The 21,139-nt window shown below is 44.7% G+C and overlaps 1 protein-coding gene across 6 annotated transcripts in view; it reads left to right on the top strand.

The window, feature by feature from the left end:
* The window catches only part of LOC116947137 (voltage-gated delayed rectifier potassium channel KCNH8-like), a 186,658-nt gene that overhangs the window by 4,964 nt on the left and 160,555 nt on the right, over window positions 1-21,139 (top strand). The window contains exon 1 of one of the 6 annotated variants that reach the window (XM_032962573.2): window positions 11,427-13,589. The exons of 4 other annotated variants lie outside the window; for them this stretch is intronic. In XM_032962573.2, coding sequence (XP_032818464.1) covers window positions 13,514-13,589 — 76 coding nt within the window. In that variant the 5' untranslated portion in view covers window positions 11,427-13,513. Of the gene's footprint in view, window positions 1-11,426; window positions 13,590-21,139 lie in introns of those variants that run through there. One more of the 6 variants, XM_032962581.2, reaches the window with a different exon arrangement.

The following is a 21,139-nucleotide window of genomic DNA, read 5'->3' as shown; positions in this document are numbered from 1 at the left end:
CCGACACTGAAGAAGTGAGAATAACGAATACAGAAGACTTACGGTACTTGGTTAATTAAACAATTCTCAAACTCTTCAACTAGTGCTCCAATGAAAGTTATTATTTCACTAGTATATTCTTTAAATCTCTGATAAAAAAATTTTAAAAAAAGATCACAATAATTTTATGACATTAAATAATAGATTACTTTTGGTGTTCCGAGTACAACTGTCTCATTTTCCATTGCAGAGCAACGGGTGATCTACTCAGTTTTTAAAATGTACGCTTAGAGCAACTCAGGACTTGGGCTGACCCTGCCCTATCGGTACAACACAATCAACTTCTGGTCCATGTTTTTGTGGGGGGAAATTGTTGTTAATTGTTGTGTTTCTAAGCACAGACTCGACAAACTGTGTGCTAAATTTCAGGTTTCTATCCCTTTTAGAGCATCATTAGAATGGACATCAGTCAGTGCCTAAACATTTTGCATTGAGGGCCAGGCACATATACGATAAAAGTTATCAACAGGTGTGTTACGGATTAATTGCTTATGTGGCAGATGCTATATTGGACAGACGGTACGTAACAGCGTAAGATTAAAATAACACCAAGAAACATTAAATCCTCTCAAACACAACTGTCGGCAGTTGCAGAACATGCTTGCCAACAAGGACACTAAATTGATTTTGATAACGTTGAAGTGTTGTGTAAAAATAAATATTACAGGCATACCTTACACTTTTGTCTGGTTAGGGACCAGAACATGGACGAATGTCAAAAATGAACGAATGTCAAAGCAGAGCCTTTATTTAGCCTTGCTCATTAAGTTTGATTATGTAAAGCTTTTATTGCAAATTGAGAATCTTATGGGTTATTTTAGCTTTACTATCACCACACTTAGGACCCATTATGAATGTGCAATGAGATAGTGACATCTACTGGTTGGAAAAGGGAAGCACAGGTACAGGCACCACTATAAACATCCAATCCCCAAAGGGGCCAAAGGTGAAGGGCGGGGCCGGCCGAGAAACTCCAAGAACCGGCTAGAAAGTTCCACGAGAGGGTGTGGCCGGAGGCAGAGCCTAGCTGTGCCTGCGGCTATATAAGCGGAGGCAGAGAAGGACTCGGGGTCGGGGTGTGGAGTCTTGGGTCCGGACTGCGTCGCTGCTCGCCGTCATCTCTCTCCGTCGTTCGGCCACGTGGAGGATCTCCTGCGGAGCTCCACCGCCCTCCCCGGCGTGCCGTCTGCCAGCGGCAAGACCGGGAGCGGACGGGCGGAACCCGCCGTGTGATCAACCATGTGTGTAGTCTTTAGAACGTAATATCTAAGTGTGTACTTGGAGATGAAGCCGATAACGTTGGCCTGTGCTGTGCCTGTACGTGGAATAAAGAAGAGTACCCTCTACACGGCGTTTCGTGGAAGTCGCTCAATACAAATGTATTAAAGCACAAAAATAAGTATTTGACAGTAATCACAAAAATAAGCACAGTATGAATACTGTTCACATCATTAGACCTCCTTTGCCAGTACCAAAATGTAATAATAGGGTTTTCCCCCTTTTTTCTGGCAACAAAACTGAAACCTTTTTACAAGGATTCATGTCTGCATTAACCACAATACCTGCAGTCAAGATGCAAACAAAAAAACATACTATGATAATATATGATGCATTGTCCTTGAAACTGATTGGTCCACACCAAGGGACGGATTTCTTTTGAGCCTCGACCCAATTGGTGCTCGACCAGATGACGCCAAAAGGCGTCCCAATTGGTCGAGCACCAATTGGGTCGAGGCTCAAAAGAAAGCCGTCCTTTGGTGTGGACCAATCAGTTTCAAGGAGACTGCATAGCTTATCAAAGTATTTTTTTGTTTGCATTTTGACTGCAGGTATTGTGGTTAATGCAGACATGAATCATTGTAAAAAGGTTTCAGTTTTGTTGCCAGAAAAAAGGGGAAAACCCCTATTATTACTGTTCACGTGTTTTATAATCACGAAAATTAACAAAGAGCACTGTAGTATCCTGATTTAAAGCTTTCGTGACTGCAGGAATTCATATTCTTGGTTCTTTTGGTAAAGTCACGTAGAAGGGAATCAATAAAATAATAAAAATATAAAACAATAAAATTATCACGATGTTTCGACTGCAAAACAAGCAATCATCATCAGGTGTGAAAACCACAACAAGAAAATTTGAAAAAAGTGGCGAATTTTATTGTTTTATATTTTTATTTTATTGTTTCCCTTCTACGTGACTTTACCGAAAGAACCAAGAATATACTGTAGTATCTGCTATCACAAAAATAACTATGACTTGTTTAAAGTATAATCACAGAAATAAGTACAGTAGTAATAATATATGAATAAACACAAATATAAGAGATGCTCACTGAACGACTTATATTTAAAGACTGAACGAAAAAGATGGCACGTGGCACGAACGTCGTGGAAGGTTGGATGAAATTTATGAAAGAAAGCATGCGGACGAAATTTTAAATGTGGTTATAATTGGAAACGGCCGAAAGAGTGAAGCGACGAAATTCAAATGGACAAAAGTCAAGGTATCGCTGTACTGGCCAAGACTTATTCTAGAATCCATTGAAATTAATAAATACAAATCATTTTAACCACTCTGACAGCTACAGGCTGTGCAGCCTGGAAGCGTATTATTAAGTAATACACATTACAATTATAATTCGTTATAGAGAAAACACATACTAATTAACTAATTGATAACCTATTATATAATTAAAATAACCCCCTCCTCCGCCTCTTAACTCTGCACCTGATTGGGTTCAGTGATGACGTTGTCTTACTCTATTTAAGACTGGAAACAGGTGGATGGCTTCACTATTTTGGCAAATCGCCAGATGATCCTGGATGTAATTACCAGCGAAACGTCGTACTCAAATTGTAAATGTTGTGGATTTACTCTCCAACACACCGGTGGGCTGAAGCAGTAACTATTTGGCGTTTTGTTTATCTGACAAATTCATTACTAATTGGCTGTGTCGGGTGGTGGAGGGTTTTGACACATTTATACTTACACCATCTAACCCAAAACCTTTATTGTGAATAATATTGGTCGCAAAAGCCTACGTGTTAAACTGATGATATGAAGACACATATAGAGGTAGGAGCTAGATATAGATATGCAGGAACGACATATGGGAGACAGATTATTCAAAAGAAGCATGAGAGAAATTAGATTTACTTCGCAGAGATATGTAAGACAGAAGAACGAGCAAGATTTAATAAGAATACATAGCTAGATATACGGATCAAACCGCCGTGCTGCCGTCTTCACTCTTTAACATTCAGACAATGATAGGCAAGGAACGATCTCACCAAGATGTAAGTAATTCATGTTTTTTTTTTACTCCAAGGGCGCACCACACAGACGGCCACCCACCGTATCATGTCACTATAGCACCTACAAGACGGCTCGTCTAATGCATGATTTCACACGGTCATGTAACTGTGTAACAATTTTTTTTGTTCCTGGGTAGTGTTATTTCCTAACTAGGTTGTTGGGGGGCACCTGCGGCTGTGGTTGTTCAGGGGTGCCTATGGCCTGCGGCGGCCCCCAACAGACTGGTCAAGTAAATCCTTACGATCCACTCGCACAGCGTGCGGTGGGCCTTCATCCAGCAGTGGATTTAAGCACCAAAAAAAACTACGGTTCTAATGTAATGAGAACCGTGTGTATATGTCCGTACGTAATAGATGTGTGTGCAGTGCACGTGTGTTTTACCGTCAAAAATATTATTGAAAAGTATTATTGTAGAGTACTGTAAACAGAACGCGAATGGCTTTGCTGTACTTGAGGACTTTCAATATGTCGAATGAGAGCGGCTTTACGCGGCTTTCACTTAACACATTCCTGCGGAGGGAGCTGGTAGGAACGTTGGGTTGCTCGGTCAATGGCCAGGGTCAACGACGTCACCACGTGGTGGATTCCGCAAATATGCCTGACTGTGAGGGCGGGCACAAGCCGGCGTGAAAGCGCCGTTGGCTTCCCCACAAAGCGGTAGCTATTTTATCGACCCAGGAGGAATGGTGTGGTTTTTTTTTTCAAAACAGGAACCGCACCTTGTATAGCAGCAGCTCCCAAGGTCGGTAGTTGATACAGCACACGTGTGTGTACAGTGCCCTGTGCGGAAATGTGTACAGTGTTCAACTAAATGTTTCATTTCGATTTAAAGCTTTCGTGACTGCAAGGATTCATCTTCTTTGGTTCTTTCGGTAAAGTCACGTAGAATGAGAATAAAATAATAAATTAATAAAATTAAATAACACAATTAAATTCTCACGACGTTTCGGCCACAACACAAGTGGCCTTCATCAGGTGAAGGGACGAGACTGTCTGGAGGACAGCGCTGGAGCGAACACAGCCAAGCTTAAATTCTCACGACGTTTCGGCCACAACACAAGTGGCCTTCATCAGGTGAAGGGACGAGACTGTCTGGAGGACAGCGCTGGAGCGAACACAGCCAAGCTCAGACCGCGACCTTTAAGCTGTGTGAGAAAAAACAGAGCGCCTTGACAAAGGAATTAGCATAAAAATTAGCTTTTAATTGGCGGACTTAGCATGATGAACGGTGTAGAGGGGGTGAACATGTGCAGACCGGCGAGGGGGGGAGGGGGAGTTTACATATTGATGGTGTGAAAAGGGAATTTAAACTGCTGCGAAAGTTTGGGATACCACGACTTGAAAAAATATACTGTACCATTGAAAATTAGTTTAATGTTTGGTTCGGATAATTTAGCATTGAAATAGCTGGGTGATTAGCTTGTGACTGGTCACAGAAATGGCTATGTTAAAGTCAAAGCCTACACATCCACAGAGGCACCTAGTACAAATCAAGCAGGAGAATTTTGCATTGAAATAACTGAGTGATTAGCTTGTAACTGGTCATAGAAATAGCTATGTTAAAGTCAAAGCCTACACGTCCACAGAGGCACATAGTACAAATCAAACAGGAGAATTTAGCATTGAAATAGCTGAGTGATTAGCTTGTGACTGGTCACAGAAATGGCTATGTTAAAGTCAAAGCCTACACATCCACAGAGGCACCTAGTACAAATCAAACATGATAATTTAGCATTGAAATAACTGAGGGATTAGCTTGTGACTGGTCATAGAAATAGCTATGTTAAAGTCAAAGCCTACACATCCACAGAGGCACATAGTACAAATCAAACAGGAGAATTTAGCATTGAAATAGCTGAGTGATTAGCTTGTGACTGGTCACAGAAATGGCTATGTTAAAGTCAAAGCCTACACATCCACAGAGGCACCTAGTACAAATCAAACAGGAGAATTTAGCATTGAAATAACTGAGGGATTAGTTTGTGACTGGTCATTTTTTAATTGTGTTATTTTATTTATTATTTTATTATTTTATTCCCATTCTACGTGACTTTACCGAAAGAACCAAAGAAGATAAATGTTTTATTTTGACCGGGCAGGGCCCACTGAGCTGTATACGATTCCAAAGTGACCATGCCTCGAATGATCGCTCGTTTCACAAGAACATGATTGGAGACTACATTTGGGGGCTGATTCGTGAAAGTGATTTACAGTATAGTCGTAAATCTCGAAAAACTACTCACTTCTAAATCTTTTGTAGTCATTTTTATATTACTTTAGTATAAATACATGTTACATTTGTATTCATATGTTGTTTTTTTCTAACTTTATATGAACGAAAAGACACAAATTGGCCTGTTTTCTCATTGAAAATAGGTTCATTTCAAAATATCACTGTCCTGGTCACAGAAGCAAAGTTTGTGGGGAATAATAGCCATTTTCTATACTTTTTAGGCATAAGCAATTATGAAATTACACTTTCTTCCCAGGAACAAAAATTGTGTTACATCGTGTTTTCAAAGTCGCAACGGGCCTCTTCAATTCCACGTTTGAGTGACGCCACCGGTAAGCTGAAATTAGTTGACGGGCCAGAGTTCGCCCGCGGGCTATCGTTTGGACAGCTCTGGGCTCTATGCATCTGCTGTTGGAACAAGCGCATTTTACAAACCCTATTATATATCATTATAAACAACCACCAGTTGTCACGCCTACCCTTTCCCTCGGGTTAGTTGACTTTTGAAAAATGTTAACGAAGCACCAGCTGCATGCAATTGAGTCGATTTTGAACACATGAAGGGTGCCAGCGATGATCATCCGTTCTGGGGATGGGTGGTCAAGATAGGTTAAGTAAAATGTACCTGTTTAACGAGGTAGTGAGATCTCAAGGATAAAGTCTCATTTGCAAAAGCGACCTGGGTTACCAAAAATAACTAAATCAAAACAAATAAAAGTACAGCACTGCAGCGAATAGAAAACAGCAAAAAATAGCCGTGTCACGTAAATTAAAACTATTGTACAAACATATTGTTCATGGCCAGAAACCGAACTCAGATATCATAAGTGCTGATAATCTTACCTGCATGTGGGTGTAAGTGTTGTTAGCAAGTACATAGACCCTCATAAGGCCGGAACGGCTCACGAAATGCTGGTGTGCCCGAATCATGCCCGACCACCTTTGTCTTACCAATGATAATGTTTACACCACCGCGTTAGTTACTCGTTTTTGAATGAGTCGACCTAGAGGTGGCCCCGAATGACGTCATATTTTCCTCGTCACTGATGTTGACCATGGCCGAGTGTTTAGTACACCTCTGTAAATCCATTGCTTGATGGTTTCCCACTGCCGTGTCGATCACGGGTATTGTTTGGACAAAGTTCAGCACCTTGGTCAGTGTGGGTTGGTGGGATCAGGCACTCTTCAAATATCACTCGCCACTGATGTTAGTCATGACCGGAAATACAACTCTGATCGCTGCATGGGTTCATAACGCAATGTGCTCACAAATGTGTCACCAGTCGACCCACACAAGTACACAAATACAGAGATTCCCGGGAGAGGAGCCAAAAATCCATAATAGAGTTTTTTTTGGGGTTAGATCGCGTAAATATTTAAATGTGTCATTATAACCCACCACCACCCGACACTGCCGACTAGTAAGGGTTGTCACGTAAACAGAACATGCCAATTCGTCACTAGTACAGCACACTGGTGTGTTGGAGAGCCAAGCCACAACATTTACAATCTGCGTACGACGTTTCGCCAGTAATTACAACTAGCTTCATCAGGCGACAGCCAGATTTGTGGAGAAGTCCACCTGTTTCGTTCCTCATATAGAGGTGGGGGGGGGGGGGGGATTAATGAGTCAATGTACATTATGCATGCGTATTATGCGGGCCCTTTGATCTTGTCCTATTCTTATCAAGACGCTCATTCATTGAGCTAAGAAAGTGTCAGATGATGACAGTCTGAGAAGTGAAATTCAACATTTTAAAGCGCTGCAAATGAACGATTACAATGATGCACAAATCAACAGGGCATTGAATTCCGAAACCAAATCAAATAACACGAGCGTTGAAACTGCCCAAGTAATTAAAACGATCAAAATACCGTACATTGCGGGAGTAACTGATATTCTAGCCAGATGTTTGGAAAAACAAAACATCTGAGTCAGATTTGGCACGGTACATAAAATACAGAAATTAATATTTGGTACAAAAGATGTATTACCAAAGCTATCAACAGAAGGTGTGTACAGGATTAACTGCATGTGTGGCAAATGTTATGTTGGGCAAATAGGACGAATGATCAGCACGAGACTAAAAGAACATCAGAGAAATATGAAATTATCACAAATACAGCTGTCAGCAATAGCAGTCCACGCGTGCCAACAAGGACACTCAATTGATTTTGATAATGTTGAAATTCTGTGCAAAACTAGCTACTACTGGCCAAGACTAATTAGAGAATCTATCGAAATTGAAAGAAATAAATATAATTTTAACCGTTCAGATAGCTACCGCCTTAGTGCTGCGTGGAAGCGAATCATCAAATAATAAATTGCTTAAATGCATGCCTATGAAGGGTACGGCTATTTTAATACATACAATGGACAGGAAGGACAAGATCAAAGGGCTCGCATAATGCGCATGCATAATGAACGTTGACTCATTATCCTCCCCCCCCCCCCCCACTTTGCGCAAGAGCGCAGAAGTGTGGTCACCACATCTACGCCTCTATATAATTAGCATCTTTGCCCGTCCTAGGACGGAAGATGTAATATTTGCGAAAAAAATTAGCAGAGTAATATTGTATATTGTGTAAATGTAATAGCAGTGAATCTTGCACGTAAGTATGTCATCAAACACCTAACTGCATTTCACTGTAGCACTTATTGTTGGCAGTGATTCTTGCACAAAACTATGTTATGAAACGCCTCACTTCATGTCACTGTAGCACTGTATATAACTGACCTTCAATTTGTTCAAATTCACGGCTCTGATGCTTTATTCTCTTCTGCTTTCAGTCGCTGTGTTTGAAAAAAAATGGAAATCGATACAATTTCTGCAAAATCACCGAGAAATGTCTCCATAAAGAAGGAGCAACTTACATTATAAAATGTCCTTTGCGCCTAAACAAATTCAATTACTTTATGTGCAGTGCTCTGAGATTTACTTATGGTGTGCTGTAGCTCAGCGGAGTAACAAACAATTTAAATAGGAGGCAATGGTGGAAAAACAGCAGAGAAATGTTTGCTTTAGCATAATTTACAAGCGTAAAGTTGACCTTGCTTTTGTTTGACGGGACGAAGAAAGAAATGACGGCAGAAAATGCAGTGTGATGTGGCGTGGAATTAAATGTCTGGTTAGCTCCTTGCGGAATGACGCCAGTCGTTAACGACTATTAATTAGCTTAATGTAATGGGGGGGGGGGGATATGCATGTAACTGTAGCATTGTATTAATGTGAGTTAATGTAGCGCAAAAGGAAGCCATAAAACACTTTGCCAGCATTAGACTGCAGCACTGCAGTGATTGGCAGTGATTGTTGCACGCAACAATGTGATAAAACACAGCTGACGCAATGCCGCTGTGCCACGATTAAAGGGACACTCAAAAACTTTAGGTGCAGTGCTCTGAGACGTAGTCGTGTTCCGTTTTAGCTCGCCGGAGTTGCAAACAATTATAATTCGAGTCAATGGCCGCAAAGCAGCTGAAAAATGTAGATTTTAGCATAATTTTTTACTTAAGCATAATTTGGAAGCGTAAAGTTGACCTACTTTTTGTTAGACGTGGCGAAGAAGGAAATTAAGCCAGGAAATGCAGTGCGATGTGACGTTACATTAATGTGATATAAAGATGGGTGAATTGGCGTTACAAAAGCAGCAATAGTCGCTACAACTTCCTCAGCTTGAGTAATGAAGCGCAGCGACGCGTGAATATTGATGAGTGGAGGGGCCGCGTGTGGAGTGACGTGACCCGCGGGAGACCACACACACGGACGTGGTTTGGCACGTCACTAAAGGTGACGCGAAGATTACTTTATAACGGTGGCAAAGCGCAAAGCAATCTAAGTTTCCTCTCCACCTTTTCTGCTCGTGGAGTGACGTCGGCCGTTCATGAATATTAATGAGGAGGGGTGGGGGTGACGGCACCTGCTAATGAATATTAATGAGGAGGGCTGCTCTACGTGAGAGTGACGTAACGAGCGTTAAGGACATTCCTGGGTGATTGTAGTAGATTTGAACGAAACAGGTGGACTTCTACACAAATCTGGCTGCCGCCTGATGGAGCTAGTTGTAATTACTGGCGAAACGTCGTACTCAAATTGTAAATGTTGTGGCTTGGGGGACCGTCCATAAATGACGTCACGCACCTAGGGGGGGTCAGACATTTGTGACGATGTGTGACGAGGGGGGGGGGGGTTGAGAAATATGACGTTACATCAAAATGCGCAACTTTAAATAGATATAGACAACACGTTCTACTTAATTAGATATACTTTTTAATAAATGTTTTCTCCTACAACATCAGAATGCAGCGCCACATTAAATACGCACTACAATGACAATAGTTTAAAGCGATTTGAAGAATGTTTTTCAAAATGGAAATATGGTTTGGGGGGGGGGCAGAGCTTTGTGACGTCATATTTGAGGGGGGGGTCTGACTTTTTGTGACGCCGCGTGACGAAGGGGTGGGGGTCAAAAATCGTCCAAAATCGTGTGACGTCATTTATGGACGGCCCCTTGGCTCTCCAACACACCGGTGTGCTGTACTAGTGACGAATTGGCCACGTTCTGTTCAAGTGACAACCCTTACTAGTTGGCTGCGTCGGGTGGTGACGGGTTTTAACGACACATTTATATATTTACGCGATTTAACCTAAAAAAAAACCTCTTACGGATGATATTGGTCGCGAAAGCTCACATGTTAAAAGGAGCCAAACAGACTGCTTGAGTGATCACCAATGAAGGCCTGCACGGCACACGAGGGGTGGTGTGCCCAGGATCGCGCCCGCTCGGCCGCTGTTGTCTCCTCGAGGTTGCCTGTTTTGAACCCAGCAAGCTAAAGCGTAAAAACCCGAGTTCGATTCCCGCTCATGCTAAAATCCAGTTGCGAATATCTTTAACCGGTTCCGATTCTACCCGAGGTTGACTGACCCGCCCATACTGCACATCTGTGAAAAAAGAGCACCATAGCTCATCGGATTCCTCCAGTCTCAATAAAGATTCTGAAGCGAGCACCTGCATCAGTATTGAGGAAACAAAGGCGGCCGGGCGTCCACGCCCTTGCTCCTACAGTGTGTATGGCTACAGGACAAGGAGGGGGTGGGCTTATTCATTCTAGATTTGAAGCGTTCGTGACTGCAAGGATTCATACTCTTTGGTTTTATTCGGTAAAGTCACGTAGATAAAATAAAACAAAATAAAAGAAAACAATTAACGTCGTGATTTAATTATTTTATTTTGTTTTATTTTATCTACGTGACTTTACCGAATAAAACCAAAGAGTAGGAGGGGGTGGGGGTCTTTGGCATGGTCTCGTACACAAATACAAACACGCACGCACGCGTGCACTCGCGCGCACCCAAGTCACGCACGGCGAGGCGAGATGATGTAACGCGTGGGGCGTTCACGGCCCCCACGCCAGGTGTTGTCCAGTTGACTCAGGGAGGTGAAGAACACGAGGGGTTCGTACGGCGTCTTAAATTACCTCCTGATTGTTCGCTCGCCAGGTGTGCGCGCGGCGGGGAAGCCCTCGCATTGTTACATTGCTCGGCCGGCTTATAAAATAAATAATAAAATTTCAGCAGATATCAGCCCCCCCCCCATCCCCCTGTGTATTTAACGCGGTATCAATTACACACAGGACCGCGTGTCAAACACACCAGACGTGCGACCGGTTCAAATTTAGTTGTTTTAAATCAATTATTCATTTTAGCTGTTATTATTGAATTTTAGTGTGGTGTATATCTCGTCTGAATGTGTTGTTCATTATGGGGGGGGGGGGCGGGTGTGACGATATATCAAGAAAAGTAAGTGGGCTTTGTCAGGGCACGCCGCGAGAAAGAAGGGTCGAGACTAACGACGGACTGGCAGCCAATCAAGGCAGTGAACTTGCCTGAGTGCACGCCAGCCACCACAGAGGTTAAGCCATGAAACGACGTGGATTGTTGTGACATCGCAGTACCTTGACAGACGGCGACTGTTTGTCGAATCCTTCATCCACCAGTGGAATTATCATGAAGTTAGTCTGCTAAATTCGCGCACTGTAACAAAAAAATGATTATTAGGGATAATGCGTTGAATATGGAGTGTGTGGGTAAATTGTTGCCCCCTTCCTGGTTATAATTACACGCGTTCCATCAACAGCACCTAGACCACTTATGGTACTGAAATGCCATCGTTATCAACATCAGCCATGACCAGTCCGCTGCTAGATGAAGGGCCCTCCTCCGTTCCGTCGCCATCCCACATGCAGATACAATAATCCATCTCGCACCCGCACGCGAGCCGACTTCAACCCGCCATCCACGCTCGATACATTTTCATAATGATCGTTACGTGTATTTATTTCCAGAATCGCGCAAAAGCGCCCGCGTTCGACGCTTTTGGTGGACACGCGCTGCCGCTGGCAATTGAAACGTAAACGGCGCTGAGAACTGGCGTGGTGACTTTCACCGCTGCCTTTGTTTCCAGAAAAGCCTCCTCGTCTCTATTTGCCTCACAGTCAATACAAGAGGAGGTAAGGGCGCCGCCCTGCAATTTCATTCTCACGCCGCCACTGCCGTCGGAAGGACCGCCACTCGAGGGGGTTCTAAAGAACCCTCTGGAAGTTATTCCGGCCTATTGCACCACGCTGGCGAGACGTCTCGGAAGAGGTGGGAGTACCCACGCTTGACCCCACCACACGCGACCTGTTGTCGATCGATTGTGGTGTGCCAATATAAGACTGGTGAGGGGACCGAAGCAGCAATGTTAGATGAAACTAATTCGGTGTGCGGGCTTGAGCAACACATGTCGCAAGAAGGGACGATGGCCGATGGTCAAAAATCACAACTGAGTAGACGCCACAAAATGAAACGCGTCCGAGAGGATCGTGAGAGACGACTTTAGTCGGAGAGCCTGTCCTCCAACAGGGCACTGACCATGGCGGATAATGGCGATGGTAATTTGCAGCTTGCTGGCTATTTACGCACGCGTGCAACGCGTTCAGATTCGTGTTTTGTGCGGTTTCGTTAGTTCTTTGCCCTCGTATTTCAATTGCACCGATGTACAGAATCTTCACTGGGGGAATAGATTATCGACGGGGATTCGCGTTACGGTGATGGAAATGCCGTATCGCTAGAGCTTTCTCTCTCTCTGCATCTATTCGGGGGGGGGGGGGTGTCCCTGCGCTAATTTGCACCCTCGCATCACTGCCGACGAATTGAAGAGCATCGCGTAAATCCTGGACGGTGGGGGGAGTAGAGGATGTGCAGGTGGAGGTGATGACATCTCCATACCCCTCTGCTTCCACCCATCCAATCGTTTCCCCCTCCCCCTTCCTACGAGCTTGAAACTATACCACCCGTCCGACCACCAATGGTGTGGGGAGGCGAGGGGAAGAGATAAAGGAGGAGCAGGCGAGTAAGAACGGGTGAAAGGGAGGGAGAGAAAACTACTACGAGTACAGCAGCTGGCCGACAAGCACACAGACAAACCAACCCACCTCATGCACGCACCACGGCGAAAACGCGAGACCGCGCTTACCACCATCGACAAAGCAACAATAGCAAACAAAGATAACACAGTGCCACAGTACAGACCGGAGAACACAGTCCAACGGGAACGTTGTTTACTGTCCATATCATCTCCTGCAAGTGGGCGCGTTCCGCGAAGTTGTACACGGGCGGTCTATTCCACTGCAGCTGCAGACGCGTTTTGGCCGCTCGCGCGTGCACGCGAACGCCCGCCCGCGCGCGCGCGCGCGCCCCGATGTCCGTCCGCAACGGAGTCCGCGCGCGCGATCCGCGGGCCCCGCGCGCGTGCCCGTAGGAGCGACGGCCGCGCGGTGGCCCCGAGCGAAACAGAGCCATGCGGCGTGGCTCCGTGAGCGCAGCGCCCGGACCTCTCCACACCGGGTCCCCACTATTTGATGGACGCAGCCGTAACAGCGGAGCAAAATGCCTGTGATGAAGGGACTGCTCGCTCCGCAGAACACCTTTCTGGATACCATCGCCACCCGCTTTGATGGGACACGTAAGTTTTGTTTTCGCGACAGTCTTGTGCAACGTGCCCCCCCACCCCACCTCTCTGCCGGGCCACGCCGGAGACGCTCGCGTGCGTGTGTGCATGCGTGTGCCAGCATGTGTCACAGCGTGCGCTATTGTGCGTTCGTCACAGTGGTTGGAGTACTGCCTAGGATTGATGCATAATATAGCGGTGGTACTGGTAACTAAACCTGTTTTGGTGTGCTCCGAAATCGCATCGGCCTTAAATGATGACCTGTTGCGGCGTGAGTGATACACTTGGAGAAACCAAAGATACCTCGCGTCCTGTTGGCCGCACCACTCCGCTCGTGAGCCCTGCTGATGTTAACAGTTGATCGCTAACAACATTTTCCACAGCAGTATATACGGCTATATTATGTTGGAGATATTTGTATTGTGTGCGTGTCACCTTCGGTTGATCACTGTGTTACGATTCCCGCCACTTGGGTTCGATTCCCGGTCATGCCCAACAACAGTAGCAGCGTTATCTGAACCTGTTCCCTAGGTAGACTCACCCTAAATGAATAAATGTTATGGAATGTGGACAGCAGCAATGTGGGTAACAGCACTCGCGCCTACGGTGCACAAGGATAAATGGGAAATATTGTGTGTATGTGAATTTGAGTATTACCCGCCGTGACCATAACTGCGTGCGTAGCGCTGAGATAAGCAATCCACAACAACGCCTATGCTGTGCTACCCTTTTCTGCATGCACCGACTTAATAATAGTAGCGGTCCAATTGAGAATATGTTAATCGATTGATTTCAAGGATCGCAACACGTGTTTTTGATTTCTGCACATAGTATGCAAATGATGGCATGATGTTACTATTAATAATCATGGAACGAACAGGAATGCACAAACGACACAGAGCCAACGGGACGGTTCAAAAGGAGACACAAATAAACTGCTGTGTTATTGAATTAAATCGTGGCCCAGAATCGTGCCAAACGTATGCAGTCGCCGGGGAGGAAAGGTGAATGGTAAATTGAGTTAATTTCCTTAGTGTGTGTCTTTCAAATAACAACACGAGACTTACCGAAAGAACCAATAATATGAATCCCTGCAGTCACGAAAGCTTTAAATCAAAATTTTATACGAGACAGGTTTCGTTCTCCCTGATCGTGTCATGGGTGTAATTGTGATGATGTCTGTGCGTAATTAATTTTAACTGGATATGTGCGGCTTGTGGCGGACCCGCAATCTATGTGCAGAAATGCAATTTCGTTTTGTGACAGATTCTGCAATAATCTCCCGAAGCAGCCGGTAAAAGATAAAACCTCATTCACAACAAAGAGAGGGAAAAACAGCTGCTGCATGAGCCGATTGTTATGCACAATAACAATTAATTTCCTTTTCTGATGGTAGTAATCAGGAATGAATGGCGTCTTGAATTACACATTACTTTTTAATGAAGTTTAATGCCCGTGTAATTAGGGAGTTTAAGTGAGCTCAGCACCTTAACGCAACGCTTACCGAACTCTTATTTTTAAGCTCGGGTTTAAAAACGAAGACTGCACCCATTTGTGCGTATATATGTGTAGTACTATATATTAACACATGCGGGGTGGTAGAAGCCCCTTTCACTGCATGGATATTCAACCGAATTGCCCTGGGCTTGGCGAGTGAGCAAGCTATAGGCGTGGATTAGTGCTTCATTCAGCACCAAGGACAGCGACCGCCTGCGTGGCACCAGATGCTGCTGCTATCTTCGATGGGAATCGTTGCTTAGCCGAGGCCATGCAAACGTTTGGCGTGGCAACACGTGCATTTAATTTTCTGTTGAGATCATGGGCGTAAAAAAATATCATGATAGAGGCATCAAATCGTGCCCGTAAATTGCATCATTTCAGATTTTCTGTACGGTTCATTGGTATGTCAAAGTTACTGACAATTATATTTTTAAATCGAATAGTTATCACGAGAACGGAAAATGTGTTGAATCGTGGTGGTGATGGTGAATTTGTAATATACTTGAATCAAATGGTTATGTACCAGACACACACACATGCGCATAGGCGAGATCCCACTGAAAGTAATGTTTAATGTGGGACCTGTGGGTGCAAAGTTGCAAACAATACTGCAATATTAGAATGAATAACGTATTTGAGAATTTTTCATGCAGTGCTTATTCATTAGTAATGTGTATTTTGAGAAGACATTCACGTCAGTTTCATACATACTGTATGGTATTCATTTTAGAGTTGCAGGGTGCGATTCACATAAAGGGCGGATGTCTGTTGACGCTTGAAGCGGCGTTATTCCCTGTAGCTCCGCCAAGTTATAGTGAGTTAAATTCCTCATTGGGATTCAACTCAGTCTATTATCTATCCCGACTCAATAAAAAAGGCATCGCCTTGTGGGGATTCAACAGCGATCGTCTCATGGAGAGACTGGTCGCCCCCCCCCCGCCCCCGCCATGGAAATGTGGAATTTCCTTCACTGGGTTATGGTGCTCAACGGAGATGAACGACAATGCCATAACCGAGGCGCATGATCGGGAATCGAACGGGTGTTCTGGTAGCTGTGGAGCAACGTGTTCTCTGTGTAGGATGTTCCTACACACCTACACAGGTTCGTCACACTACATATGCCAAGTGGAGCCAATTAAAGTAAACAGTAGAAAGTGTAATCTTTAATTATCTCATCTCATTCCACCTGGTGTGGCTGGCATGGAAAATCTACGATGAATAATCCCTCGTATTCGCTCGCAATTTAAAGTATCCTCGTAAACGTGATATACAAATTCAAACTGTATTTTGTACTTAGTTATTTGCATATGCAAATATGTTTCTTTAATTTATTGAGCTTCTGTTTCACATGACAGTGATGTTATTTGAGAAAGTCCATTCGGATGAGAACGCTTTTAGTCATCTACACTACGTCAATAGTGGGCTGAATATGGCTGATATATTGTACACCTATCTCGATGTGAGCTGCTGTTTGTGTGTATTTAGAGCCTTGTGAGTCCTTGGTAAACATGGGAACATAGAAGGCGATTCGACGCTGCCTACAATCAAATCACCCTGAAAGCGCCCAAGTCTGTCAAGTCCTAAGACTTGCTCAACGGAGATGAACTGAGACTTGACAGACAAGCTAATCCTGGTTAATACTTTTACTACCACGGCTTGCTCGGCGTTTTATGAATACGAGTTATGAGACTGAGTGAGCTTGGCGGGCATCCGCTCGCATTAGAGAGTCATTGGTATCATTGCGTTTTGGCAATCACCAGAGGTGCATCTTTCACATCGAGCACCCAGAGCAAATTAATTTTGAATTTGCACTTTTTTAATATATATTAAACCCATGCAGATGAATATGTTTTTGCAAACAACACCACATTGGATCATCCGTCGTTCGTCGGTCAGCAGAATGCCTTTAGTCGCAAATCACATCTCGCGTGTGATTTAACCTACGCAAATGCGTTCTCTAATCCTTATTACGACAGCGGCACTTCAAGCAATACCATCTCAAACAACAACAATTTCCCACAATACAGGCTTACTGTACAATTGCACGAACCTCATTACCATATTGGCTTTGTGCGTGTGTTTTAAGCGTTTAATGTGAAGGCGTGCCAATCCGTGGGAGGTTTACTTGCCTGATGCTGATTAATCTGTGTGCCGTGAAATGCCAGCTGTCATTTAAACAGGAGAACATTTTGGTTTGCTCTCTATTCGCAAACAAAAACATGAATACACCTTTCCCGCACAAGCAAGGTCACGCGTAATGTACGGTCAATGCAAATTATTCGTTTGTTTCCCCCACTTCTATACTCTACTTTGTTATGCAGCTATTTGCATTTTGCACGGCGCCGTTGCAAACGAGCCTCTGCAGCCAAGCACGGCGGGCTCACGTGCGAGAACGTGTGTGAGTGTGCACGGGCTCGTGTACTCGTGTGTGCGTGTGGGGAGCGGTAGTGTAGCCCTTAGCGCGCTGCGCTTCGAACCTGGCGACCAGAGACGATTATCTGGACCGGTCTTCGGCCTCCCCTAGGTCCACTCAGCCTCGAAATGAGTACCCGGTACGGAGTGTAAAAATCAACATTGGAGAGACAAAGGCGGCCTGGGGTGGTGTTAGCCACCCCCCCCCCCCCCTCTTGCGCAGTACCGTACTTAGCCGAGGACTTGCGCGAACAATCGGTTAAAATGCTACACGGGGTATCTCTGTATTTGTGTGTGCGTGATAGAGCGAGAGCAGGGGCTCTTATGCGCTTGCGTGTGTGTGTGCAGAACCTGTCAGCTCAATTCCCCGTAAATTTCTCCTGGAAAACGCGCCGGCCCTTGTCGAAGCAGCCTCATCAGCGCTGCTGAGACGCGTCACGCTGCGCCGCGTGTAAAGTTGAATCGTCGCCCTCGGCCGTGTTCCCCCCCCAAACAAAAAAAATGAGCGCCCCTGCTACCTCTGTCGCTCTTGCAATGATATCTGCGCCGTGCAGAGTTCGTTAACGGATCGAGATACTTGTGAAAAACATCCTGGGTTCTCCACCCCCCAGCGTTGCTGCCACTTGATGCGTGGGTCAGGGAGCCGTAATTTCATTTCTACGTGACTGCCATAATGCGGCTTGATACACTGTGGGTAACCTTAAAGTTGTGATCAAGATCGTGTTGTTGTTGTTGTTGCATTTAACGCGACTTTGCAGTATAGCATGCGTTTTCCCATTGTAGTCCACACGCCACACATGTAGTGGCTAAATATCCCATTGATAGAGAGGGCGGGGAGGGGGGGCTACGTATTCATCGAGACATTTAGTTTTACATTTTTCTAAGCGGTGCTTCCAGCTTTCTCAATGGGATTCATCTGAATCAATTATCCAGCCCGACTCAATACAATACGTGAAATCCTTTCCAAGAAATTCTTCACAATCCTGAACACGTTGCTCGACTGATTTATTGCGCAACCAAGAACCAATACATATATAGAGTGTCCTAGTCCATCTTGTAAAAAATCTACTTGTAAAAACACTACATTGTTTTAAATTATAAATTCCCGAATACATTTCGTTAAGTATGGACGATAAATTCGTGGAGAGCTTTGGCAGATGTTGAGAACGGCACTATTTTAAGATCCGGCAATTGGGCCATATTGCAATGGTTCTGTACGAAAAGGAAAATATTGGCATAAATGCATACAATCCGCAATGTTGCGAGCGGCGTGTACAGTATTGCCACGATTATAACACACATTTCTTCTCCTGTATATTAAAGCAAAAGTGGGGTGCGTCTGGTAATCTGGTAGATGTGTGTGTGGCCGTGACCATATTTGTGTAACTTTATTGACACCGGACAGAGCGTTGGGGTGCGTCTTACTTTTTGGAGAGTTGCATAATCTGAATAATTTTTTAACGCAACTTTTAACGCGTAGACAACATTTGTTTATCCACTGCCTCACCACTCCGGCGGATGAATGAGGAATTTAAAAGTTTATGAATAGGTATGCAGCAATTTACCCCCCAAGCTCCACCGTCACTCCAGCATTTCAATGGTTGTCATGATTTGGGGCCACAGTTCCTTTTGATAATTATACTAAAAAAACCTTCAATAATCGAAGTTTTTTGTGATAGTTGAACCTTTTAAATTAGATTTGTAATGTCTCTTGCTTGTTCCATCCTGTTTGTACTCTTTGGCACGTCTTGTCTTGTTTGTTCCGTATGGTTTGTGACAGTATTCTCGAGATATACGTATTAGCAGATTAAACAATCAATTAATATGTGTACAATTTGATGCATGGTATCATTAGTGTAAGAATCACTTTTAATCAATTAACCGTTGAACATAGTTATCCGTGTCGCGATGACACTGGCAATCGGTCCTACGTTACCTGCTGCCCGAGCCACATTTAGACCCTGTAATTCCTATTAGAGTATTTGCACCCACTTCCATACTGTGTTGGTACCAATGAATAATACGTAAATTGTCCAGCCATATTAATTACAATTAAATAATCCATTGTCCTTTATAGCATTGCCCCTATTTACAACGGTCTCCGTGAATTTTGCGTATTTATTTTTTTATTCCCCAGAACGAATGTTACTTTACGGGTTGGAGTGTTTAACAGCTTTTGGTAATTTTAGCGCTGACACGAACACACTGTAGGATCTGTGGTGTCTAAATTTGTCTTGCGACAGCAGGCCTAGTACGCCCTGTGAATGTCATTGATGCAATTATGTGCCCTCCACGCAAACTCGATACTTCAGACCATAAAACTCCACGGCAATTCTAATTTTGGCCAATGGTCGCCGGCAATCGCCACTGGCAATTATTTGCTGCACCGTTTTATATCTGGAAAAAATAACCCATTATGTTATCCAAATTCGGACAATTTGACCGCTGCTCCACTAGAGAGCAACTGCATGGGAAATTCCAATCACAACGCAGAGGTCACATGCCTGTCCGAGGTTGTGTGCTCTGGAGACCACCCGTTTTCCATCAAACACACATTTTAAAAAAAGTCATTTTTCCATTGGATTCACGTAACTGTCACTCGTTTTCATGAGCATACCAAGTTGCGTTGGTTCCTCTTAGTAAATGCTTGGCAATGATATTCTTGGTGACAACTGTCGTAAATTTGTCCAAGGATGTCATGACCTTTGAACATTGAGGAGGATGTGGATGGTAATCTGATCTGTTGTACCACGTTGGCCAAACGTTCTGGAAAAGGTGCGAGTACCCACACTTTAACCCACCACGATCGACGAATTGTGGTGGGCCAATTTACACTGCTGGGTGGACAGAGGTGTGGGGGGGTGGGGGTGAAGAAACGTGCACCATCATGTCAACCGCCACACTCGGAAATCAAATTGGCGACCTGGATTACAAGTCCAGTGTGCTGCCAACCATTACCATAATTGATAGCATACGATCCAGAATAAAAAAAAAAATCACTAGGAAGGAACGCCATTTGGCTGTTCAAACAGCATCTAAATCACATACATGTAATTTAATAATCATCTTATAATGGTAACGTATCACTGCATGTTTTGTCATCCGCCCGGGAGATTTATAATGACTGGGCGCTCTCGCTCGTGTGGGTTGCGTCAGCCTCCGTCGTGACGAGACCTGCCACTTTGTCGTTGCCTGATAAGCTAATTTGACTCGAGTAATTGTCAGCCACGGCGCGAGCACCCTGCCCCCTAAACCCTCGCACTCCCGCCCTCCTCCCCACTTCACGTCCGCGTAGTGGTCCTTACTTTCCACGACCGCCCCCCCCCCCCCCCTCCACACAGGCGACAAATCGTTCATTCATTCGTTCGTTTCTCAGTCCGCTTGTCCTGGTGAAGGTCACGGTGGCAGCATGTTGAGTAGGGCGGTCGAGACCTCCCTTTCCCTGGCGACAGACTCTAGCTCTTCTTGGGCAATTCCCAGGCATTCCCAGGCCAGCCGAGCGACGTAGTCCCGCCAGCGTATCCTGAGCTGACCCCGGAGTCTTCACTCAGTGGGACATGCCCGGTAGAGTTCCAGGGGGAGTCTCTCGGGGGGGGGGGGGCATCTTTACCAGGTGCCCGAACCACCTCAACTGGCTCCTCTCGATCTGGAGG

The sequence above is a fragment of the Petromyzon marinus genome, chromosome 2 (genome assembly GCF_048934315.1).
Source record: "Petromyzon marinus isolate PM22_M1 ecotype Great Lakes invasive population chromosome 2, UKy_Petmar_22M1.pri1.0, whole genome shotgun sequence".
Classification (NCBI taxonomy): Eukaryota; Metazoa; Chordata; class Hyperoartia; order Petromyzontiformes; family Petromyzontidae; genus Petromyzon; species Petromyzon marinus.
Note: the sequence above shows the minus strand (reverse complement) of the source record. Positions and strands in the feature narration are given on the sequence as shown.